The 26,537-nt window shown below is 41.1% G+C and overlaps 1 protein-coding gene across 1 annotated transcript; it reads left to right on the top strand.

Moving 5' to 3' along the window:
- Positions 1 to 16,439: 16,439 nt before the first annotated feature.
- Positions 16,440 to 25,888, top strand: LOC307125918 (galectin-3-binding protein A-like). The gene is made up of 5 exons (XM_079816160.1): positions 16,440 to 17,316; positions 17,583 to 17,786; positions 17,877 to 18,008; positions 18,453 to 18,714; positions 24,646 to 25,888. The coding sequence occupies exons 1-5, from the start codon at positions 17,256 to 17,258 to the stop codon at positions 25,676 to 25,678; spliced, it is 1,692 nt and encodes a 563-aa protein (XP_079672286.1). The 5' UTR covers positions 16,440 to 17,255; the 3' UTR covers positions 25,679 to 25,888.
- Positions 25,889 to 26,537: the final 649 nt, after the last annotated feature.

Genomic DNA, 26,537 nt, shown 5'->3' with positions numbered 1-26,537 from the left:
TGGATGTCAGCCAGACGTGCCATCCTCATGTCTCTGCTTTTCTCAGGTAAGTTTCTAAAGAGAATTTCACTTCACTTCCTAGAATCTTCACAATTCAAAAGAATGTTTCTTTGAACTGTGAAAATCAGATTTCTACTGACTATATCAGTATTAGACACATTATCTGAACTGTTTTTCTCAGGTATCTGTACACACGTCAGATTGATGTTTCCATCACATCGGCTCAATGTCTCCATCAGCTGGCGTTTATCTTTGGAGTGAAGAATCTTATGGAGGATGTTGGCAGGGTCTTCACTTCACTCATTCCTGAAGACAACACCTTCCGGACACAGGTATCAATGTACGAGTATGGCGTCCGCACAGGTGACCTTGTTCTGCAGGAGAATGTCCTTCAGTATCTTTCCTGGAACTGTGAGTTCCTCATAAGCTCTCCGCTGTGGAGCACCATCTCCTTTCACATGATGGACGCTCTGCTGCAGCGCTCAGACCTGGTTGTAAAGGACGAAGCTTTACTTCTTGAAGCTCTGGAGAGATGGATCCAAGACAAAGGTGATGAAATTAGTTCAAAACAACAGGGGAGCCTCCTGAATCACATCCGCTTCCTCTTGATCCCAGTGGATAAACTGTATGAAATGCAGTTTTCCTCAAGTGTTCTCCATCAGAGTCATGAGAAACTGTACCTAAATGGTCTGCTCAGAGGTTTTCAGTTCAATGTTCTGCCTTTCGCTAAGATCAGGAATACAATTAAAATGAGTAATGATTATCTACCCAGAATCTACACTGCTAATGAGTGGAGTGTAGTCATAAATGTTACCAGCTTCATACACCCATACCTTGAACAAAGTAACAGAATCCAAAACTTGTACTTTCCTGTACACCCTAGTGCTTTTTACAGAGGGCAAAGGGTTTTGTGGAAAGTTCGGGTTTTTCTTACTGTTCAGGAATGCTCTAACTATCAAGTTTCATGCAAGTCTGTTCCTGTTGCAAGGCTCTTCAATGATGATAATCTTAACAGTTACGCTAGCACCATTCGCTTCAGCAACAGGTTGATCCTTACCTGTAAGAACCAAAACAATGTATTTCATGTCCAAGACTTCAAAAACACATTGGCTGTGATTCCAACCAACAGCAGTATGGGCCTGTCTATCCCCTGTCCTGATGACTACAGTTTTAGATTTGTAGTGCGATCAGAGTATATCTGACTGCACAGAGATACATTTGGCTACAGGTAGTTTCCTATAGGCATTTCATTTTCTAATTAAATCTATTGCATTCAATCAAGTCTCTTTTTTAATTCATGTTATTCATTTATAATTTTGTCTGAAATATTTTACTTGATTTATAATTGTCCTTTAATTGTTTTAGCAATAAAATGTTTAACCGCATGTTCACTTAAAAATAATACTTGTTTCATTATCTCTGGTGTTTGATTCCATTTATTGTTTAAATTTTTCTAAAAAATATGTCAGCCTTTCACCAAAATTCATTAAATCAATCAAAGTGAGTTGTATCAAGTTTATCAAGAATGATCAAGTCTTAGATTAGACATGTGTTGCTTCGTCCTCTTAGTAAAAAGATTTTTTGTTGTCCAGGTGTCCACCGGTTAGGATTGACATGACCGAGTGGACCATAAAAAGGTGAAGGGTGCAGTACTACTGTTACATGTATTCTCTGTCTGTTGGTTTAATTGTGTTTTAGTTCCGTCCCTGTGACCTAGTTTTCCCCCAGACTGTCTAATCTGTTATTTCAATCACCTCTGTTTTGTTAATCTCATTTGCCCTGTGTATTTAGCGTTCAGTTCTCCCTCAGTGATGATCCGTAGTCGTCAATGTATACGTATGTGTTATATGAGTTTCCTGAGGTTTTTGTTATTAAAGTTCCTGTTTCCAGTTCTTCATCGTCTTCGTGAGTTTTGATCAACACATTACGTGACAACCACGCTGACTTCAGATACTTTAGTAACTTTAGTACAGCAATAAATCAAACATAGGGCTTCATGAAATGTTCTATTAGTTAAGTTATTAAACGTAATTTCGGGAGGAGTACGCCCATCTAATCTTCCAATTAATACCAAGGTATAAAACCAGCAGCTTACCTCTTCCCATTTTTATTTCCTGCAGCATCCCTCCTCCTCCCCTGCCTGTTATAATGGCAATATAGGAGCCCGGGTAGAATATCCTCTCCGAGCCCCTCTATAGCAGACAGCAAGCCAAATCTGTTTACCACTTTCACTAAGATTTTATGGGCACACAAACTCGTGAATATTTATGCCCGATTATATATATAAACTGAGCTCACCTGATGTGTTTTCCAGAAAGCAAGGTTAACTTACCGTCATATTCACCTTATTTTCCAAGACAAAAAGGGTGATGCCATTTGCATTCGTTTTGTCATCTTACTTCCGACTGAGAGGGACTTCTACTTCTGGCTGAGAAAGCTAGTTGCTAGTCGTAATCCCATAGCTGTAACGGTAGATGATAACAGAAAGCAAATATGTCAAGTATTATATATGCCCAGTTAGGGGCTGCCATAATAATTGGATTAAGAGGACAGAACAATTGCACCAACGATGTTACGAACACAATGTGAAGCAGTTGGAGTGTTGGCTTGGCTTGCTCAGTTGGGGGACACTACATTTTTCAACTAAATATTCAAATGAATCTAATTAGTAAATTAAATTAATAATAATTGAAATGAGCTGATGACATCACCATTTTCTCCGGAGCGGCTGTATGGCCGAATAAAATTCTGTTGCATTATTTTCCTGTTTAACACTGTGAAGTTGCTTTGAACAATCTGCATTGTAAAAAGCGCTATATAAATAATGTTGACTTGACTTGACGTGCACTTTACAATTTACACCCACCACCTAAAGATGAGGAGCACCTGAGGCAATGGCGGAAGGCGATAAAGTTAAAGTGACCACCCAAGTGCACTTATGTGTGTTTGTACCATTTCATGGATGGGAAGCCGACTGACAACCACCCTTACCCCGAGAAATGGCTCGGCTATGATGTTCCGGTAAAGAAGTAATGCCGGGTGCTGAACAGGTTATCAGATTGAGGTAAGCTAACTTTATTTAGGACAACGTTTTTTTCCCACGTTTATAAGGATAACAGCTTTCAGACACTCTCAACGCAATAGCTGAACATGCTCGTGGCTCTTTAGCTCTGCCCACATGATATGCCTCCAGCCACTCGGTTTTATTCAGAAAGACTCGGTACAGCGTACCGAAAGACTTTTCGGAGATATGAAGGATGCAATACTACTCTATTGGTAGGCTACTCAAGATTGAAATAAACTGTTCGTTTTTTTAAATGTAAACAATTAAAATGGTGGCTATAAAAAAAAAAAAAACTTGCCAGATGCATTCAAAAGTGCATTAGATATTGAAAAACTTGAAAAATGATAATGAATATGTAATAGGGTGCTGTCAGGACACAGATGGAAGCAGAGGGATAAGTGAACACAGAAGTTTATTTTAACAGAGACACGAGCACAGGCATAGGGTAGATGCAGGTGAGTATTAAACAAGCACTTTGCGGACAGTCACTTAGCTGAAGGATACCAGGTTGCAGGTGAAGGGATAAACAAGGAATGAAGAACTGGAGACAGCTGGATGAAGACAAGGGACTCTCAGGTAAGTAGCGGTTGAGTAGTTCAGGTATGTATAGATGAGACCAGACAATGATGTGCAGGGAGTCAGTGTTCTTATTGTGTCCTGATGATGAAGTGCAGGTGTGGGTGATTAGTACTCTGGAGACAGTGAACAAGTGGGTGGAGCGTGGAGATCTGGTGACGATGCATTTGTGTGACTCTGTGACAGGTGCATATTTAGCAAAATGCTCCTCTCTAGAGTTAATTTTTCTAGCTGACTAACGAGTTTATGGACACTGCACTGTAAAAAATTATTTGTTGACTTAATATATTTTATCTTTTTGGATGTTTTTTTGTGTTGTTTTTCTTACTTATTTGGATAAGTTATCTGAACTAATTACATTTAGTAATAAAAACTTCCCCTTTAGTTATCCAACACTTTAGTTACTCCACTGCACACCTCAGATCCCTTTCTCATCACTCTTAACCTCATACTGACTCCGGACACAACACGCACTCCTCCACAGATCACCTTTCGGCGTAATCTACGCTCGCTCTCTCCCTCTCGTCTATCCACTATGGTTTCATCCTCACTCCCTCCACCTGCTCAGTTCTCAGCACTAGACACTAACAGTGCTACTGACACTCTTTGCTCCACTCTAACATCTTGCTTAGACAACTTCTGTCCCCTTTCATCCAGGCCAGCCCGCACCACCCCCTCTGCCCCCTGGCTGTCTGATGTTCTCCGCGAACATCGCTCTGGACTCCGGGCGGCAGAGAGGAAGTGGCGCAAAACTAAAAATGCTACTGACCTAACCCTGTATCAGTCTCTTCTTGCTTCTTTCTCTGCTTCTTTTATCTTCAGTTGATTTCATCTAAGGCTGTGGCTGAAGTCAGTTGTAGTTCTTGTGTTTCTCTTTCCGTCAGTGATTCTGCTGATTATCATCAGGTGTTCATCATTAATTCTCAATCATCACTCAATTATCTCATTAACTTGAACACTGCTTCAATGGTACTTTATCTCAGTAGTGTGCACTAGGCTGTGTTAATTTATCATGGGCATTTTTCTGTGTACCATTACATAAAACTTACCTATTTGATTTACGTTTGACTGACAAATATGAATCACATTAAGTTTATTTGTTTGTTTATGTTAAAACTATGTAGTCCAAATGGATGGAAAATTGTAATTCAAATACATAAAACTTATATTTAGACCAAAATATATTTTTGAGTGCACACGCTCCCCTCCTTCTCTCTGCTCTCTGAAGCAGATGTCTCCAAACTCATCCTTTCCAATCATCCCACTACATGTCCGCTTGATCCTATACCCACCCACCTCCTTCAGGCCATTTCTTCTTCTGTTACTCCTGCACTCACTCATATTGTCAACACCTCTCTTCACACCGGGACCTTCCCCACAGCATTTAAGCAGGCTCGGGTAACCCCACTGCTTAAGAAACCCTCTCTGAACCCAGCACTTTTAGAAAACTACAAACTGGTATCCCTTCTTCCTTTCATTGCAAAGACACTTGAGCAAGTGGTGTTTAACCAGCTGTCTACGTTTCTTGAACAGAACAACCTCCTGGACATCAACCAATCCGGCTTCAAAAGCGGGCACTCCACTGAGACTTCCCTGCTCTCGGTTACGGGGGCACTGAGACAGGCAAGAGCAGCTTCCAAATCCACAGTACTTATCTTACTGGATTTGTCTGCTGCTTTTGACACAGTTAACCACCAGATCCTCCTGTCAACTCTCATGAAGATGGGCATCTCAGGAACTGCTCTCCAGTGGTTCAAGTCTTACCTCTCAGGTAGGTCCTTCAGGGTGTCATGGAGAGGTGAAGTGTCTAAGTCACATCATCTAGCTACTGGAGTTCCCCAGGGCTCAGTGCTTGGACAACTTTTCTTCTCCATCTACATGTCATCACTGGGATCTGTCATTCAGAAACATGGCTTTTCCTATCACTGCTATGCCGACGACACTCAACTCTACTTCTCATTTCAACCAGATGATCCCACGGTTGGTGTTCGTATCGCTGCCTGCCTAACAGACATTTCGGCCTGGATGAAGGAACATCACCTTCAACTCAACCTTGCAAAGACAGAACTGCTTGTTGTCTCTGCCAACCCAGCACTTCACCACAATCTCTCCATTCAGCTAGGTTCATCAACCATAACTCCGTCCAGGACAGCCAGGAACCTTGGAGTTGTGATTGATGATGAGCTAAAACTCACTGACCACATCACTGCAACAACCCGGTCCTGTAGATTTGCATTATACAACATTAGGAAGATTAGACCCTTCCTATCAGAGCATGCCACACAACTACTGGTCCAAGCTCTTGTTCTCTCCAGACTGGCCTACTGTAATGCTCTTCTAGCGGGCCTTCCGGCATGCACTATCAAACCCTTGCAACGGATCCAGAATACAGCGGCGAGGGTGGTCTTTAATGAGCCGAAGAGAGCGCACGTCACTTCTCTCTTCATCAGTCTGCACTGGCTGCCAATAGCTGCTCGCATCAAATTCAAGGCACTGGTGCTCGCCTTCAAAGCAACCACTGGCTCTGCACCAATATACCTAAACTCGCTCGTTCAGACTTACACACCCTCCAGGAACTTGCGTTCTGCTAGTGAACGACGTCTTGTGGTGCCATACCAGAGAGGCATGAAATCGCTCTCACGGACCTTTTCCTGGACCGTTCCCACCTGGTGGAATGACCTGCCCATCTCAATTCGTGCGGCCGAGTCTGTAGCCATTTTCAAAAAACACCTAAAGACACATCTCCTCCAGCAGCACCTGACCAATCAAGAATAGCACTTATCATTCTATTCATTTTCTGTCTGTCTAATTTATTTATAAAATAAAAAAAGAAAAAAAAGTCCTGTGTGTTCTGTGCTAGATTAATTGAGACTTGTTACAGCACTTGCATACTGTTGCCCTTGACTGTTCTAGTTGCTTCTTTTGCTCTCATTTGTAAGTCGCTTTGGATAAAAGAGTCTACTAAATGACTAAATGTAAATGTAAATGTAGTTATCTGAACTTAAATTTGATAATCATGAAAACTTCACTTTAGTTTTTTTAACTTAAATTTTCTAGTCATCATAACTTCACTTTAGTTGGTTGCAAAGCTGCTTTAATCAGTATTAATTGCATTACTATATTCATTTGTAAATTACATTTGATCATTTGATTTAGACTAAAACTATAGCAAATTAAAATCACAGCAACACATATCAGCACACAATTACATTTATTGCAAAAACAAACACCTAAAACAACCACAGAAAAAAGGTATCTTATGCCTGCCTCAATAGCTGTACTTCTGTAAATGAGATAAAACACTTTATCTCTGTGTTTACCCTACTCGTTTGCTCAGCATCGCGAGTGAAAGGAAATGGCGTCTGTCAGTCCTAGGGGCGCGCGTGCACAGCACATGTGCATTTCCTGGATGTACGTAACTACACTCTCTGCCAGATGGTGCTGTTTTCACTAGCCGTGTTAATACAGAACTTTAAAGGGGTGGTAAAACACATTCTTTCGAAGGCTTGATTGTGTTTGTGGGGTGCACTGTAACATGTGTTCATGCTTCGTTTTTAAAAAATTGCATAATTTTTCATATATTTTACCTTTATTCTACACTGCTCTGTCCCTCCTTGTAAAAACGGTCTGATGGTTTCCGGGTTGTATGAAGCCAGTCCCTCAAAAATACGCAATGGGCTCAGATTGGTTAGCTGGCCCAGTGTGTTGTGATTCGCTAACCGCCTAGTGCACGTTTGTCGGAAACGTCACGACCCTTACCTTTACCGGTAGACTGTGCTTTGGTCAGTATTAGAAACAATGGCATCAATAAAACCATATCAATTTGAGCCTGAATCAGACCCAGACAATTTTAGTGAAGATGATCGAGCAGAACCTGTTCAGTCCTCAAGAGTAAAGACTGCAGATCTACAGTGACCGCTACTGAATGGCACTGTTACTTTTGTATTTTTAGAACGATTTTAGCCAAATATCTGTCGCAAGAACTATTAACCCAAAACAAACACTAAACACTGGCTTTACTAGTAGCCAAATCACACACAGAACCATGTTTAGCATGCCTGTAGATAAACAATACATAAAAGCTCTAATCAAAGAATAATTTACACTAATGCCAAGTTCGCTGTTGAGATTTAAAAAAAAGTTTGTAACGTTAGGTGTTTGTCGGATAACGTTAAGTATGAATGAGCATTTAACAAACTGGTTTGCAGAGCCAAACAGCGTTGTCATCTGTGTACTTCCTTGCTACAACGTACAATTACCAATACAAATTATTACAGGAAAACACATCGACGAAAAATAAATCATACTTACAGGTTGTGGCCCGTAAACAGCTTCTGTTTTTAAATCCATCTTTCAGGACAAGCCGTTGTGCGAATCCTGCATTGAACTCGCGAAGATTGTGGAAGCTTTCCTCCGTGAAATGTGCAGCGGGAGCCGCGCGCACCCGTTGTGCATTCATACTGGCAGTGTTTGTCTCGCGCAGCTGAACCGCGGCTTGTGTATTGCAAATACAGATGAATATTGTCCATTATGTCACACTTTCCGGTCTTCTCCTCTGACCCATGTGTTTTGATTTATGATGGGCAGCATATATCTGCTGCAAATGCGACCGTGTTCCCCTCTGTCTCATACACACATGCATATAACATGTTGTATGTTCAACGCACTACAACACACCCCCGTCCCTAGGAAGGCTGAACAAAGTGGACCTGCAATCCGGATGAAAATAACAGCGTTTTGTCGGCACTGCGGCAACAACACTCCTGCCTACTAACCACAACAACGCTTCCCAGCGGCGACACAAAATGGCCTCGTCCCCACTTATTTAATATTCTCGGAGGAGGGGTTTATGTAAATATTGGGGCTGGTGATGTCACCAACCCTGGAGGAATGTCTGTAGTCCCTACTGGCCGTTTGCTGTAGTCCTTAGAAATTGATTTCTTTAAAAGCAAATATCTCCCTTTGCTTTAAACCTTGAACGTTGTAACTTTGCAGATGTTGTTTATGCTCAAACAGCAACATTACACACTAGCTAAAGTTAGAAAAGTGAAATCATGGTTTACCACCCCTTTAACTCTTTACGCCTTGACTCCTTGAATTAGAATTTTAGGTTTAAATGGTTTGGGATGTATAAATAAGTTAAATAAATGTGTTCATATCTATATAATTAGAGTGTTTTATATAAATCAGCTGTACATAGTAAATTAAGTTTAGTTTACTGCAGTTAAAGAAATAGGCTAAAGTATAATTGGAGTAAAGCCTGCAGAAAATCTATAGCAGTTGTTTCAACTTATGTTTTTAAGTTAAAACAACAATTATACTTGTTCATTCAACCGAAAGTCTAGTGTAGTTGTTTCATTCAACAGAAAGTCTAGTGTAGTTGTTTCAACATATGTTTTTGAGTTAAAACAACAATTATACTTGTTCACTTAACTTTCAGTCTAGTTGAGGACAAAAAAAGTGAATGCGTTCTTTTGCCTTTTTAAGAAAGCATTTTCTTTATTTTTTTGCGGCACTACGCCTATTACTACTTTTCACCTATATTTAATAGCGCTTCGTCAGAAGAAGCCTAACATCCTTTAACAGCCATTTTTTAAAATCCTTTCCAATTGTTGAAAAGAAAGGTGTAAACACGGTCATTAGTATGACGCCTGTCAATTAAAATGTTGAGCGAGTGATTCATTCCATGTGTTCTCTGTCAGAAAACGAATGGACAATTAGGTAAATTAAAAATTTACCTAATTTTAAAGCGGAATAATAACAAAAAAGAGAAAATGCTCTTTTAAGACTGGGCTAGGTCGGACATATAGCCTACCTGGGTGAGTCCGATACACTGTAAAAAAAAAAATTTTTTTGAGAAAACTTAAAAGTTTAAGTCAACCAGCTGCAGAACATTTTTGAGTTTTCTCAACTTAGTACAAACTTTTTTCATGTTAAATAGTTGAATAAACTTTAAAAGCTGAATTTGTCATACAAAACATAAGTTGGATTTTTACAGTGTAGAAGGTGATACCGAAAGAGTGTTTTGCAGTCTATGTTAAAGGTCCCATGGCATGGCATTTTTCTATTATTGTATAGTGTTTCCTGAGGTGTACTTATATTGTTAGTATGATTTTTACATCATAAAATGTCATAATTTAGAAATAAAAGGCATTTTTTCTATAATACTGTTTGCCCTGTGGCTGAATGCCCTGCTTCAAGAGGCGTGTCTGCTGTGAGACTTCAGCAAAAACGCCCACTGTTGTGATTGGCTGACATCTTTGCATTTTAAATGAGCGGAGGGGGCGTGGTTTAACGAGGCACGAGCAGCACAAGTCTGCCAGAGACGGATGGACCTGTGTTCACTTCTCATCACGTCTCAGTTCAGGGTGAACTGTTGTAGTTACTAGCATATACTTCAGGTTATTAGTTTATTTCTAGTCGGAGGGGCTGTCACTCATGTCAGAAAGTTAGTAACTTTAGTAAATTATGGATCAGCGCTGACTCGAGACGCGAACCGTTTAGAACGATTCAGTCCGATTTGGTGAACTGGTTCGGTTCACTAAAAAGAACCGATTCAAAAGAATGATTCGTTCGCGAACCGGACATCACGGAGACGGAGCGATTGCTAACAAAGTTATTTATAGTAACTACTGAGTTATGAGAGCGCTGTCTGTCAGCGCAAGTTTATTGTGTTTGTATCTGAGAGTTCTGAATAAACACGAGTCCCAGTCACGCCGACTCCGTCTTCATCATTATTACCAACTTTGTAACACATGCAATGTACCATTACAGCGAGATGAACGAGTTAGTAAGTGTTGAGTAACTTATAGCATTATTTCTAGATATGTTCCAATTATATGAATAGCGTCAGTGACGCGCATTGAGTAACTTACACAGCGCAAACAAAGACACAACAGCAGTAATCGAATGTAATCCAGTTTATTGTGGGGAAAGCTGGCTAGCCTAGCCCAGATATGCTCACGCTTACCCTCCTTCTGCTTAATCTCACGCCGCGTTTGGTGCCTCCGCTGTGGGCCAGATGCAGTACTGGGGGTCGGGGATGTTGAAGGCCGAGCTTCGGCGTATGTGAAGTTTATCTCTAAAGATGTGACTGCTGATGTTAAACAGAAAAGACTGTATGCACATTTTAGAACAGATAGACGTGACGAGGACGTACAAAAACACTGACTCACAAGATGGAAAACACGAAAACACCGTTCTGTCTGGAGAGAGAGAAGCCGCAGTGTGTGCACGAATAATAAATAATTAGCTACACATAAGAAATTACTGATCACAGATCAGAAGGAACTGAAGAAAGACTTCTGTTTTCATTTGTACATCCAAACACTGAGAAACTGCAGCGTTCACTTGTTCACAAGTAACGTTAATGATCTCGAGCGTTTGCATGGGCGTGCCAGATTCTCTGGGCGGAGGAAAGGGAGGAAACCGTTCCTGCTTGGACGTCAAACCAGGAGACTTCAGGATTGGCTGGTCTGGCCTGTCATTTTCTCAAAGGCAGAGAGAGACAGCCAGAACTCGGTTTTACACCGATCAACATTTCTATCCACTTGGGTACAAAATTCAGGCTAGGGGAACTCATATTAATGTTGAAATACCTCATAAAATGAAAATTTCATGCCATGGGACCTTTAAAGCAGCTTTTGGAGTAGAATATGACATTAGGCGTCACAGCACATGCAAATCACACAAGTAAAGGGAACAACAGATTTTTAAAACAATTTTTAAAACAGATTTTAGTTGGACGTTGGGCTCAGTGATGTTGAATTTAAATGACTTGTAAAATAAAGATATGTTATGTTACATTGATGTAATGGTGTTTTCTGAAAGGGACTTGATTCTTTGACCAAGATGGCGGCGCGAGTAGATCGCGAGGCTCAGCGTCTCTCCAGATTCTGCAATTTTGCTGTATTTTTCTTGTTCATCTCGGGTCTGTTCGTACAGAACAGTTGTGCTTTTACATCGTACACCCGTTGTGAGCTTTTGGATATTGGTTTGCGAATTTCCGACAGTTTTATGGACAATCTTCAACTCCTTCCTGAGATCGCTAGGACGCCCGAGGCGATGCGCTCTGCCCGGCCGGGCAAAAGTGCTAGAAGGCGGCGCTGTGATCGTAAACAAAGGCGGGGTAAGCGTGGAGGTCTAAGAGCTAAGCTAAGGCTAACTCCTTACCGGCTCTCTTTACCCAGCATTTTCCTTGCCAATGTACGATCGCTAGTGAACAAAATGGAGGAGATTCGACTCAGCATTACACACAGTAAGAAACTTTTGAACTATAACGTCCTAATCTTCACTGAAACCTGGTTAAACAGCGGAATACCGGACACCGCTATTGAGCTAGCGGGACGCCACACACTCCGGGCGGATAGAACACTAGATGGCTCCGGGAAGAGCAGAGGGGGTGGATTGTGCATTTATATTAACAAGGCTTGGTGCACAAACTCTGCTATTGTTGGGAGTCATTGTTCAGCTAACCTGGAGTTTCTCATGGTTAAATGTAGACCGTTTTATCTACCGTGGGAGTTCACTTCCACCATTATAACTGCAGCCTATATTCCCCCGGATGCTGATGCCAAGCTTGCTATGAAAGAACTTCACGCAGCCATCAGTAAACAACAGACTGATCACCCGGAAGCTGCGTTTATTGTTGCAGGTGACTTTAATCATTCAAACCTAAAGTCAGTGCTACCCAAGTTTCACCAGCATGTTTCCTGCCACACCAGAGGAAACAAAACCTTAGACCATGTTTACACAAACATGGCGGGAGCTTACGTTGCGACACCCCTCCCCCACCTGGGACAGTCAGACCACCTCTCTTTGTTTCTATCACCCAAATATTCACCCCTCATCAACCGTGTGAAGCCATCAGTAAAGACCATCAAGGTGTGGCCTGCGGGGGCAGATTCCACACTCCAGGAAAGGTTTCTAAACACAGACTGGAGTATGTTTGCTTCTCAAGCCACCAGTGGCGCTCACACGGACATTGACTCATTCACTTCCTCTGTATTGGATCATATCAATACCACCATTGACAGTGTTACAACCCAGAAACAGATCACCACATACCCTAATCAGAAGCCTTGGATGAACAGGGAAGTTCGACTCCTGCTGAAGTCACGCAATACTGCCTTCAGATCAGGTGATGCACAAGCCTACAGTACATCCAGGGCAAACCTGAAGAGGGGGATCAAAAAGGCCAAGCACTGCTACAAGCTAAAGATAGAGGGTCACTTTTCCAACTCTGACCCTCGACGCATGTGGCAGGGCATCCAGGCAATCAGTGACTACAAACCCCCCCACTCCACCCCCGCAGCCACTGATGTCAACTTCCTGAACGAGCTAAATTACTTTTACGCTCGTTTTGAAAGAGACAACAGAGAAACTGCCACCAAGCTCAAACCCTCAGCTGACCACCCACCAATCACACTCTCCAACACAGATGTCTGCAAGGCACTGAGACGGATCAGCGCGCACAAGGCTGCTGGACCAGACAACATCCCTGGACGTGTGCTCAGGGCATGTGCGGAGCAGCTCGCTGGGGTTTTTACAGACATTTTCAACCTGTCTCTTGCCCAAGCAGCTGTACCAACATGCTTCAAACGCACTTCCATTGTGCCAGTGCCGAAAAGCTCTAGCCCGAGGTGCCCTAATGACTACCGCCATGTAGCACTCACACCCATCGTCATGAAGTGCTTTGAGCGGCTGGTCCTGGAACACCTAAAAGACTCTCTACCATCCACATTGGACTCACACCAGTTTGCCTACCGCAGCAATAGGAGCACAGAGGATGCCGTTTCCATGGCACTGCACTCTGTGCTCACTCACCTGGACAATAAAAACACTTACGCACGCATGCTGTTTGTTGACTTCAGCTCAGCATTCAACACTGTCATCCCATCCAAGTTAATTGCCAAACTTGGAGACCTGGGCATCAACACTTCAATGTGTAACTGGATTTTGGACTTCCTAACTGACAGACCCCAGAATGTTCGATCAGGATCCACCTGCTCCACATCCATCACACTCAACACTGGCGTACCACAGGGCTGTGTGCTAAGCCCGTTTCTCTACTCCCTCTTCACCGCCGACTGCAAGCCTGTGTATGGATCTAATTCCATCGTCAAGTTTGCGGACGACACAACGGTGATTGGTCTCATCAGCAACAACGATGAGACTGCCTACAGGGAGGAGATCCAGCACCTGGCCACATGGTGCACTGATAATAACCTGCTCCTCAACACCACCAAAACGAAGGAGCTCATCGTGGACTTCAGGAAGGAGTCAAGAGGCACACACGACACCATCCACATCAATGGAATGGCTGTTGAGCGTGTCTCCAGTTTCAAGTTCCTGGGGACCCACATCTCGGCGGACATGTCGTGGACGACCAACACCTCCAGCCTGGTCAAGAAGGCTCACCAGCGCCTCTTCTTCCTGAGGACACTGAGGAAGAATCAGCTCTCCTCGGCTATCCTGGTGAACTTCTATCGCTGCGCAATAGAAAGCATCCTGACCAACTGTGTGGCAGTGTGGTATGGGAGCTGCTCTGTTGCGGAGCGCAAGGCACTGCAGCGGGTGGTGAAAACTGCCCAGCGCATCACAGGAACTCCACTGCCTGCCATCGAGCACATCCAGAGGAAACGCTGTCTGCATCGAGCTCGCAGCATCCTCAAGGACTCCACTCACCCAGCCCACAGACTGTTTTCTCTCCTGCCCTCCGGCAGGCGTTTCAGGATCCACCGGGCCAGGACCAGCAGACTTAAGAACAGTTTTTTCCCCAGAGCTGTCTCTTTATTGAACTCAAACCCCCGTTGATCCACTTCCCTCATAAACTGCTAACTCTCCTACCTCACATCTGCCTTCACTTTGTTATTTGCACTACCGACTGTTTATCACAGTAACAACTGTTTACATATGCATCTTGCACTGCCATATCTTAACTGGATTATGCTCATTTGCACTGCCGACTGTATTTATAGTACCAATGTTTACATTTGCATTTTGCACCGTACTTCTAACTGTAATATGCAACCACTTTCCACTGCACTTTTACACTTTTCTCCGGATAGCTCTGTCCATAATTTATTGCACTACCCTAATCCACTGCTATTCCTCATATTAGCCTAACATATTATTGTATACCTCTATCTGTAAAATTCTGTTTATAGTAATAGCCATCTGTATATTGTATTCATAGTACATATTCACCTGTAAATTCTGTTTATAGTAATAGCCATCTGTATATTTATTCACTGTACATATTCACCTGTAAATTCAGTTCTGTTTATAGTAATAACGTCTCTCTATTTATACATGTTTATATATATTCAGTACATATCCATGTCCTGCACTTACGCATCCATTGTATATCCTGCACTTGCTGCTATTGCACTTCTGGTTAGACCTAAACTGCATTTCGTTGCCTTGTACTTGTACTTGTGTAATGACAATAAAGTTGAATCTAATCTAATCTAATCTAAAGAACAAAGTATTTTTATCAGCTGAAGGGCAGAATACAAATGTTTTTATTAAGTTAGATAACAGTTTCAGGTTATGTTTGTTTGATGGTGGTCACCCTACTCTCATGGCAAGAGCTGGGTCATACAGAAGTCAGTTATAAACTGCATCAAGTTCAAGGCACTTGCGCTCGCTTACAGATCCACCACGAGCTCAGCTCCTGCATACTTTGACTCGCTCCTACAAGTCTACACCCTTAGTAAAAAAAAAATATATAAAACTTAGTACCTCAGGCACTTTCTGTGTTTCGCTGCCTCCTCGTGATGGATCGCTTCCTGTACTCCTCATTTGTAAGTCGCTTTGGATAAAAGCGTCTGCTAAATGCATAAATATATAAACAACATTGTTTAAAACAATAGATTAATATTATACAAAGTGTTTGTGTTAAAAAAAGATAAATAATTCTAAATAATTTTATGGTTAGATCTTATTACATAAGTTCTTAAATCTGTAAAGTAAAACCATTGCCTGCTTGCATTAAAAGCTAACAAAATATGGTTAAGAAATGGTTAAGATTGTGCAGAACACACATATAGCTTTCATTGCTTGAAGATAGAATTTTGGGAGAAAATTATTAGTTGAAGGTTTTGTCTGTGTTACGAGATGGTGAATGGTAAAGATTAAGATTTTATTATTCAGATTTTTGATTAGCTTGCTAAACTACTGAGAGGTCTTGAAAAAAAAGCACATGTTTTCTTTATGAATCAAGCGTGATTGTATTAAATCCTAGAATTTAAATAACCTGAGATTATGGATTGAGAATAGTAAACTGTCTTGTCAAACTAAATGTTTTGTTTGATTATATGTAATCAGAGAAGGGAGTTTAATGAAAATTTTGACCACAACAAACTTTATTAAACCATATCAGGCGTTTTTTTTATTATATTAGGCTTTTATAAGATGTTTTTATTAAATATACGGGGAATTCTAGTTTTCTGTGTAGTAAACACATTTTTGTTTGATAAACTTTGATACTTTTCTCAGTAGAACTAGTGTGTTCGTTGTCTGTACCCTTGAACAAGTTCTCGTAAACCTTGTGTGTTCACTTAAGGTGGGACAGCTGCAGATAACACCAACTAAGGAGTTTGTTATTGTGTTTTTGTGCTCCTCCACTGTATAAATTAATAGCTGTGAGGCTTCAACTTTGTCTTTTCTGAATGCACAACATGCATTTCCGAATTAACCTTCTTGGCAAGAATAAAAGCTTTTAAAGATGCTTTGCTTGTGTTTTTCAATTCCAGCTTCACCATGATAATCTTTAAAGTTATTTTTTCCATGACAGGCCTCCGGGTGAGAAACTTCCTAGCCAAACTACATTTGCAGCTGGAAGCGTATTGGTGAGGCCAGAACGGGAAGCACGTCCTGTGGTCTGTCCTGGTCCACACTGGGCTTCAGATGAGCACTTAAACTAATGTCCGGCCTCCATTTCCTCTGTCATTCATCATCACTCTCCAGTTCCTCCCCACTGATTGATTTAAATTTAAATTTTAAAGTATTATAACTCATGAATTTCTGTTCGGATCCAAAATTGTTTAGTTTTCTGTGAGCAAAAGCCTCATTTTGGTAATATAGGTGACCATAAATGCAAACTTAAGAAAATGTAGTCTTTTTTTCTGCAGCAAAAGTTAAGGCTAAGTTTCAGCTGTGCCAGGTCTAATCACAAAAGTCACTGGAATGCCCACGCCCAGGATTTGTCTCGTGGATATGAATACAATGAAAAAGCAAAGAGTCAGGTTGACTTTTTATTTACATATGCTCTGAAATTACTTGAGAACCTCTCTTTTCTTTTCTTTTTTTTTTTGGCAGTGTGTGAATTCTTTTTTTGTGACAAAGCTAAAGCCACTTGTGGGATTTGTTTGAACATGCACAATGCAGTATACAGGTTTTGTTTTCTCATGAAATGAAACTTAAGGTAGTCCTCTTTTTTATTGGTCAGTGGTAGAACATGAAAGTGATACCTATCTCACAATGCTTGACCTGATTTGGTAGATATTTAGATGAGAGACAAGACGATTTGTAAGTCTTTCCGTAAGAACTTTCATTTGAAGTGTTCATTCCGAATTTGCCGTTTTAAAGAGTTTCCAGCAAGCGACTAATCATGTATCTTCTATGGACCTTGCTGTTTCTACATGTGTCAGCACAGCATTGGACTCTGTTTGGTTAGTATCTGAACATACCACTGCTTTAAATTTGAATAACAATATGACCTGCACTATATTGTAAGCATTGTGTTTTCTACATAAATATTACACTTAAATGCATGCATTTATGAGTATAAGAATGTATCTCCAATAAATCTTGGGTATGTAAAGCTGCTAATCTGATGGTCTTTATGGTTTACAAATTGCTCTGTTTTGTTTGTCGTGGGCTTTCTGAGAACATTTTCATGAACCATCTATATAAACAAGTTTATCGTTTGCGGCAGATGAGCAGTCGAAGCCTAAGCGGGAGGGCAGAGTGAGATTGGTGGGGGATCTTCCTTCATCTGGTCGTGTGGAGGTCTTTCATGATGGACAGTGGGGTACAGTTTGTGATGACGGATGGGACCTGGTCGAAGCGCAAGTGGTGTGTCGCCAGATGGGTTTTCTTGGAGCAATATCAGTTACGCCTGGAGGACAATATGGTGAAGGTATGGTGCAATGAGAGTTAGAGAATTTGATCAATGTTACACATTGTGATAACAACAATAGTCTTATATTTGTTCTATTATACTTTTTAGGTTCTGGTCCAATCTGGCTGGATGACATGAACTGTAAAGGCTCTGAGAGCTCATTGTCTGAATGTTGCTTCAAAGGTTGGGGTGTTACTGACTGCTCACATAAAGAAGATGCAGGAGTGATCTGTGAGGCTGGTAAGACATCTGCTGGAGCTTACCGAAATTACAGCTCTTGCTCGTGGATTTAGCTTTGTGATACTGCCCAGTTGTATTCATTTATTTATTTTCACTTGTTTTAGTTCAGATGTATTATTATTATGACATTTCTTCTATGAAAGCAAGGATATAGGCAAATATTCAAGCACTGTCATTAGAAAATTAGTCCAATATCTGAAAACTGAAAAAGCATGTCCTCTCCATCATGTGCCACCAGGTGTCAACTGGCCACAAGGTGCTGCTATAAAAAGCAAATGTAGCCTACATTTTTGATTAAACTGATCAACTAGTAAACAAAAATCAGTTTTCCACAGAAATTTTTATAATTTTCTGTCTTTTTCCGACACGCTTTAACCACAACTTTTTATCAGATTGAGGAACTTGAGGAACATTTTAATCTGTTTTATTCAATTTTCTTTGCAGGTACAAACATAACCAGCAATCGTCAGTTCTCTGTGGACAACAGTCTGGGTTTGTCTGCTGATCTTGGTCTTCTGTTTGACAGTGGAGATGGTTGTGATTTCAGCATTAATGTGCGAGACCTCAGTGAAGAGGCAGAGTTGTCGTTTTGTGTGCACAGTATGATCCTCATGATTTATCCAGAACTAAACATAACAAAAGAGTCCAGAAACCTCACCGTGGATGTCAGCCAGATGTGCCATCCTCATGTCTCTGCTTTTCTCAGGTACCTTTTTAAAGACCACACTTTTTTCTCAGTTTATTCTGTGTGATTCTCTGGAATGGAATCTTTAGTGGACTATTGTATTAGTAGAATGAATTAGATAAACTGGAATATTTAATGTTGTGGAACTAGTAAAATAAACCCCACCTTCCAAAAAAAAATAAAAAATAAAAAAAAGTTCTTGCTGCTTGATGGCAAGCTGATGCAGCTGTCAGTAGCTGACGCTATAGGGAAAACCACTTTCTCAGAGAACACTAAAGCATAGAATCACACCAGTTTAAGTACACTGGACAATGACGTTCAATGTGAAAAATTACAGGTGTATATGGTGACTATATTAGGGGACACAGATCGTCTTTGCTTCGGAGTCTTTGAAGTAGCCTATGCAACCTCACCTTGCAAATTGATCAGTGCCTCATCAGAAGACAATTCACAGCTCCGTTCCCCTGCAGCATCTACAGGATATCCTCAAGATGGCATTCAAGCACTGCAAGTCCTCCAAGAGCCTGATGAAGCTCCCGGGTCAAAACAGCTGCGTCTTTCTGCGTCTTCTTCACGCTAGACATGTGCCGGTAAACGGTAATACGATATACCGCAATAATGAACATGCACAATTAGGGTTGGGAACCGAGAACCGGTTCTTATGCAGAACCGAAACTGATTTTTGAAAAATAGCAGAACCACGCGAAATTCCTAAGTTTCGGTTCCGTAAACGGTTCTGGTGCAATGTGTGTGCGAAGCGCTGGAAGCGTATCCTTTAATAGTGAATGACAGCCAGTGTTGCCAAGTCCTTGGTTTTCCCGCTTTCCCGTTTTCCACTGTTGCCGCGGGCTGTGTTTCATGTCCGCGGGTTGAAGCGACCCCAATTATGTGATATTTAGCCCCGGAAATGCGAATTTTACCGGAGAAGCCCCCCTGAAACGCGATTGGGCTTGTTTTGGGCTAGTTTTGAGTAGCCATTGTGCGGGTTTTGTTGTGAAAACCTGGCAACCCTGGCTCACCTCATCATGAATATTAATTACGTTGCCTGCCGCTTCCAGGAGTGCAACTCAGTTCAGCCTTAAAGCCCTCGCGCTACACATTCACGGTTTTGCGTCAGATATTTTCTCGTTGACCACCAGCATGGCGAAGAGAAAGTCACAAGTATGGATTTATTTCCAAAGAATGAATGATAATGAAGCAAAATGTAACACGTGAAAAGTTAATAACATGCAAAGGAGGCTGCACTAGCAATTTGACAAAACATTTGCTACAGCACAGAGTGCCTCAGGGCTTATACCAGATTTATAGCGAAAGGCCTATATATATATGTGTATGTCAACCGTTGAGTCACCGTGGTTTAGGCACAATTACCTTTGTAATGCTGAATTGCAATTTATTATTTACAAGTTCACTGAATAACTGAATTACTATTAAATTAATATACAACTAATTAATAAATATAACTAATAAATATAATTTATAACTTGGTTTTATTCAGAGAGATAAAATGTAATAAGACAATTTCATATGTGTTCATTTGAAAAAAAAATGTGTTGCAAGATTGGCTTAATTAATACTGTAATATATGTACAGTACAGGACTTTTTTGACATTGCCAACCTGTAAATAAATGTTAGAGCAAGTAATAAACACAAAAAGGATTGTTTGAGTTGCGTATTGTGCCTTTTTCCTTTACCACTATTTGTTTAATCATTTTAATGGAACCGGAATCGGAACCGGAATCGTTAGGCGGAATCGGAACCAGAACCGGAACCGGAAAATTTCTCACGATTCCCAACCCTATGCACAATATTGTTATCGTGGGCACTTCAAAATACCGTGAATAATTATTTATTCCGAATTATTCCGAATTTTAAGAATACTTTACCCATCAACCGTTTAAAATGAAAAACACGTCAAAGAGGAACGTGCACTGATGTAAATAGACCGTGCATGAGCCGAGCACATGGCAGAATGAGGAGACGCGCTGAAGTGCACATTCATTCTTCGACAGCAGAGGGCGCTGACGGAACAGCAGAAATGCAGCCGTTTCCCCAGTAATCACATAACCTAATACATAATACTTAAAGACTTAAGGCTAATCATTTTCAAACTTGCATTTTATATTTTAATCTGGACTAAATTACATGCCCTAGATATTGTTTGAATATGTTCTGACTGTTGTTCAATCACACACTTTACAAGGCTCCAGTATTTAACATTAGTTCCTTCATTAACAAACTGACAATGAAGAATACTTCTAAAGCATGTATTAATCTTAGTTAAATGTACATTTCAGCATACCTATTGTTCTTTATAATTCTTTTGCACTTTAATCTGTTTTAAATATTTGTTTACTTTATGCATTTTTGTGTATTGCTTTATTGTATTTAAATGTTTGGTTCTTTTGTTATAAGAAAGTGATTTAACCTGTTATAGTATGACAACACTTTTTTTGCAACTTATTTCAATATCGTGATAATACCGTATACCGTGATAAAAGCTGCAGCAATTAATCGCAACATGAAAATTTGATACCGGCACATGCCTACTTCACGCCCATGCAGAGATAGCCCTCCATGAATCCGGATGCCTGCACTATGATGAAATGAACATCAAGACTTATCACCTTTGTTTGGCCTTAATCCAAGGTGATGATCTCACATCCGAAATCCTGCTGTGAGATTCCCCTGCCACCATCTCCGGGCCATGGAGGAAGAAGCTACAATGTCCCACAGCAGATGGAGAGTGAGCTCCGAATCAGCACCCACATGCCTCTCAACCTCCTGAACCAGCCTAGAACAGGCTAGTTACTGTCCATCATCTGGAGCCTGCCGTATAGTCTCCTTTGGTGTGCCAGAGGAAAAAGAAGATGCAATCTCCAGGGCGGCATCAGAGCAGGAGGACCTCTCGCATCCCTGTGGAGGACCCTTCTGCATGTTACAGCGAAACAAATGACCCCTCTGTAGCTACGGATGTGGAATTGCTCCGCATACTGACCAAGGCTGTAGAAGATGTCATCTTAGAGTGGTCCTCTCCCACCAAGCCCTCTCACAGCTGCTTAGAAGAGTGCTTTCTTCAGTCGGGCCACCCTCATGAGACTGCCTCTCAGAAACCCAACCCTTTTCCACAGAGGTCTGTGGAAAAGGGTTGGGCTGCACGGGCATTCATAACGGTGCGAAGCAGAGCGATTGTTTTCAATTAATTCCTTTTGAAGTTGAGCTTCTATAGGAATGAAATGAAAACGCTCGCTCTGCGCAAATAGACACGCACCATTATGAATGGCAGTATGCATTTTATTTGCGCTTTAGAATTAGCGGCAATTTGGGGAAGGCAATTGTTGGAATGGTGGGTTCATTATAATTCTTGATGAAAAACAAAATAGTACAATGACAATGCATATTTAAATAGGCGCTTTTATATTTAGCTTTTAAACCAAACCTTCCGCCGTTGTCTTGTCAGTCAGCTCCTCACTCTCGTGATAAATGAAATCTGACTCTTGCTGCTGGTCTGTGCTGCGACTTTCAAATCTAAACATCTAAACGAATGGGGGGGGGGGGGGTGATGTAACCTGTGTTGCGGCTGAACACCGGTAATACCGTCAACACAGACTATCGCCTAAGCCCCAGACTAAGCCTACTCTACACTCAACATGGCTGTTATATAAGTTTTTCAGTCAGTTGATAATTGCACAGTCAGAAAGAGTTACCTGGTGATTAAGATTCTGAAGTGTGCAATATGACTGAACCCCTTTTCGCCCTTACACACTACCAACTTTGAATCTTACATTGGTCCTAAAAGCTATGACGGGCCCTACAGTTGACTGATCTAAGAGTGTTCTCTCTTAAAACAACGGTCTTACTAACACTTGCTTCTGTAAAGCAAGCATGGAATATGCAAGTACTGTCAACTGATGAGTCCTGCATTGAGTTTGGCCCAGGTGACTGTAGAGTTACTCTTAAACTTAGAAAAGGAAATAAAGCCAATATACAGTTCAAACTTTCTGAATAGCTCTTTGTTTGTTTCTGTGGTTGCACTGCTGTTTCCGTACAGAGGTTTGGAATGTCCTATTGGGGTTAGATCCCACTCCAACCAAGAGTGTGGCTTACTCCTGGGCATGGGTGAATGGCATGTGTATACATTTGTATGTCAGCAGGATGGGCTTCACCCAATATTTTTGCCAGATTTTACAATCTGGACATAACATCACTTGCATCGCAGGTTCTGTCTTGTGCAAGAGGATTAATATCTGCCTGCTGCCTTATCCTCTGTCTTGTTTGCCTGATTGGCATGCATGTTGGCCTTACACAGGCATATAACCATAAATGTGTGAGACAGTACCAGTGCACCACTGCTTTATTGGGTTTGTGTGCACAGGCGTTGGCCTTCGCAACCCTTTTTGACTTGTCCCGCACAGATTCTGACCTTTGCTGCAGCCTGCCAATATGAATGTACTCTACTTTATACATACATTACATAATGCTGCTTGTCTCTGTTATGGCTATGGTAGGAGCACTGCCCTCTTTGTACTCAGGTGTAATGTTTAACAACATTCGCTAGCTACATTGCTATGATGTATGCAATGAAGCTGCCACCATCTTGACTATCTTGGCTTGATGTGTATAATGCAACTGCAATGTTCAACAAGGTCCGGTTATAGTTACTGCTGTATGGTATCCCGTCTCTTACCTTTATTAATAAGTCAAATTGTGTCTGTTGCCGCTTGAGCAAACATTCTCATTTTAGCGATCATATCACTGAGGTCCTTCATGTGTCTTCCCTTTCTGTGAAGCAGCTTTGATGGTCAAAGCTCCGCTTAGGCATGGGTTGGACCACTGCGGGATTCTCCATGTTCCCCATAGCATCATGTACTGATCCAATGTCGAGTGAACCGAAATCAAAAGGGAACGTCTCCAATTATTCATGCAATCTTAGTTCCATGAAATGAAGGAATGAGACATCACAAGCTTCACTTTACTTCCAGGCAATGACGATTGGCACTGCCTTATAGTGAATGAGCCTCCTTTGTTTTTGCACGCTTGAACGTCATTGGCCAGTGTAGTTACACTGGCATGATTATATAAATGCTTCAGTATTTTCAGAGAAATTGGTTTTCGCCAAATCACCATATCATCATGCCTCATTTTAAAAGTTGTGTGGTATATTGGGATAGAGCTTTTTGTGTAGTGTATTCAAGCCTTTAGATTTAAGCTTTACACAGCGATATTGTAACCATATGCTACAACCACTTCCTAATTCCCACATGCTGTTGCCTGTGTTTTACGGAAATCTTTCTCCCTGTGAAATTTTAACTTCCCTGATTCTGATTGGTTAATTCGTTGGAGAGGCTGCTGCCTAATTGGCCCCTAAAAGTCAAATCACCTTTATTTAAATAACACTTTTATATTATACAGACCAAAATAATGGTTTAGCCCACCCCCACACAAACAAAACTATATAATTTCGAAAGAAAAATGTAATGGATTATCAATTTTGTTATTTTTTTATTTTAGTTTTTGGGGTTTTGTTACCAGGCTGAATGTCACTAATGTGTGACAATTTATATAAAATATAAACCTACTATGACAGGGTTGAAATAAAAGTGCTTTGGCATTAGGTGTAGCAACAATAAATGCAGCTCATTTTGTTCTGGGGGATGTGGTGAAATCCATAAAATTTTGTCCTGGGCCCTGTAAATATTAGTGTTGGACCTGGCTGTAAAATTTGAATTGGTCTACTGAAAAAACCCATATTTGATCAGTAATCTGACCACAGGATCACAGGTGGAGATATGTTCCCCTATATGTAGGAAGAGGTGGGAAAATAAGAAGTTTTGCAGTAACCTTTTCAACAAAATTATAGAAATCATGAATTCTTTCTTTTTTTCTGAGGATGACCCCTGCCAGAACTAATGACACAGTACATAGAAACTAATAATATTTGTTTTTCTCAGGTATTTGTACACACGTGAAATTGATGTTTCCATCACATCGGCTCAATGTCTCCATCAGCTGGCGTTTATCTTTGGAGTGAAGAATCTTATGGTGGATGTTGGCAGGGTCTTCACTTCACTCATTCCTGAAGACAACACCTTCCGGACGCAGGTATCAATGTACGAGTATGGCGTCCGCACAGGTGACCTTGTTCTGCAGGAGAATGTCCTTCAGTATCTTTCCTGGAACTGTGAGTTCCTCATAAGCTCTCCGCTGTGGAGCACCATCTCCTTTCACATGATGGACGCTCTGCTCCAGCGCTCAGACCTGGTTGTGAAGGACGAAGCTTTACTTCTTGAAGCTCTGGAGAGATGGATCCAAGACAAAGGTGATGAAATTAGTTCAGAACAACAGGCCAGCCTCCTGAATCACATCCGCTTCCTCTTGATCCCAGTGGATAAACTGTATGAAATGCAGTTTTCCTCAAGTGTTCTCTATCAGAATCATGAGAAACTGTACCTAAATGGTCTGCTCAGAGGTTTTCAGTTCAATGCTCTGCCTTTCTCTAAGATTAGGAATAAAATGGACAACATGAGTTATGATTATCTACCCAGAATCTACACTGCTGAGTGGAGTTTATTTATCAACGACACAACCACTAATTACCAGTACTATCAGTACAACTATGGCCAAAATTACAGAATCCAATCCTTCTCCACTCCTGCACACCCTAGTGCTCTTTACAAAGATCAGATGGTCCAGTGGCAAGCACAGGTTTTTCTTAATGTTCAGGAATGCTCTTACTATGGTGTTTCATGTAATTCTTTCCCTGTTGCAAAGTTTTTAGGATATGGCAATCAGAACAGTTACACTAGCACCATTCGCTTCAGTAACAGGTTGATTCTCACCTGCAAGAACCAAAACAATGTCTTTCATGTCCAAGACTTCAAAAATGACATGGCTGTGATTCCAACCAACACCAGTATGGGCCTGCCTAACCCCTGTCCTGATGACTACAGCTTTAGATTTGTAGTGCGTCCAGAGTATATCTGACTGCACACTGTTGATATCAGGTCATTTTCTGCCACTTAATTTGGCTCTCTTTATTAAATTCAATCAAATAAAATCATGAATAATCTGCATTTATAATGTTCAATGTCCGTTTATGATCATTTTAAAAATAAGTTAAGTGTTTTTTCTTTAATCATTTTGATTATTTCATGTAATGATTATTGTTAGACATTAATGTTAGATGCATTATATAAATAAAAAAAAAACATACATAATTTATTTTGCAGTTTTCTTATTATATCCTGCTATACTGTTGGTTAGCTGGTAAGAAATCAGATGCTGATAAAGAGGTAAATATGATTAGGCTCAATCATCTTTATGAGCCAAAACATTATGACCTAATATTCTATTGGTCCTTTGCTTGCTGCGAAAACAGCGCCGACCTACCAAGGAATGGACTCTACCAGAGCCCTGAAGGTGTGCTGTGGTATCTGGCACCAAGATGTTAGCAGCAGGTTGCGAGGTGCAGCCTCCATGGATCAAACTTGTTGGTCCAGCATTTGGAGGCCAGGGCAACACCTTGAACTCTTCTTCATGTTCCTCAAACCATTCCTTAACAATGTGTGCAGTGTGGCAGGTGCATTATCCTGCTGAAAGAGGCCACTTCCACCAGGGAACAGCATTGTCATGAAGGGGTGTACATGGTCTGCAATAATGTTTAGGTAGGTGGTACGTGTCAAATTTAAGTCCACATGAATGGCCGGACCCAGGGTTTCCCAGCATAACATTTCCCAGAGAATCACACTCCATCCTCCGACTTGTCGTCGTCTAAAAATCTAAAAGGTTAGTTCTGACACTTTTAACAAAATTCTGACACTTGCGTGGCACTCTGATTGGTCTG

The sequence above is a fragment of the Gobio gobio genome (genome assembly GCF_949357685.1).
Source record: "Gobio gobio genome assembly, chromosome: 1".
NCBI lineage: Eukaryota > Metazoa > Chordata > Actinopteri > Cypriniformes > Gobionidae > Gobio > Gobio gobio.
Note: the sequence above shows the minus strand (reverse complement) of the source record. Positions and strands in the feature narration are given on the sequence as shown.

Bases quoted from the DNA above. Each gene is read 5' to 3' on its own strand.
- LOC307125918 (XM_079816160.1), top strand. From the start codon at position 17,256: ATGTATCTTCTATGGACCTTGCTGTTTCTACATGTGTCAGCACAGCAT. The intron at 18,009-18,452 runs GTAAGACATCTG...TTTTCTTTGCAG, and splicing joins AGGAGTGATCTGTGAGGCTG to GTACAAACATAACCAGCAAT. The intron at 18,715-24,645 runs GTACCTTTTTAA...TGTTTTTCTCAG, and splicing joins CATGTCTCTGCTTTTCTCAG to GTATTTGTACACACGTGAAA.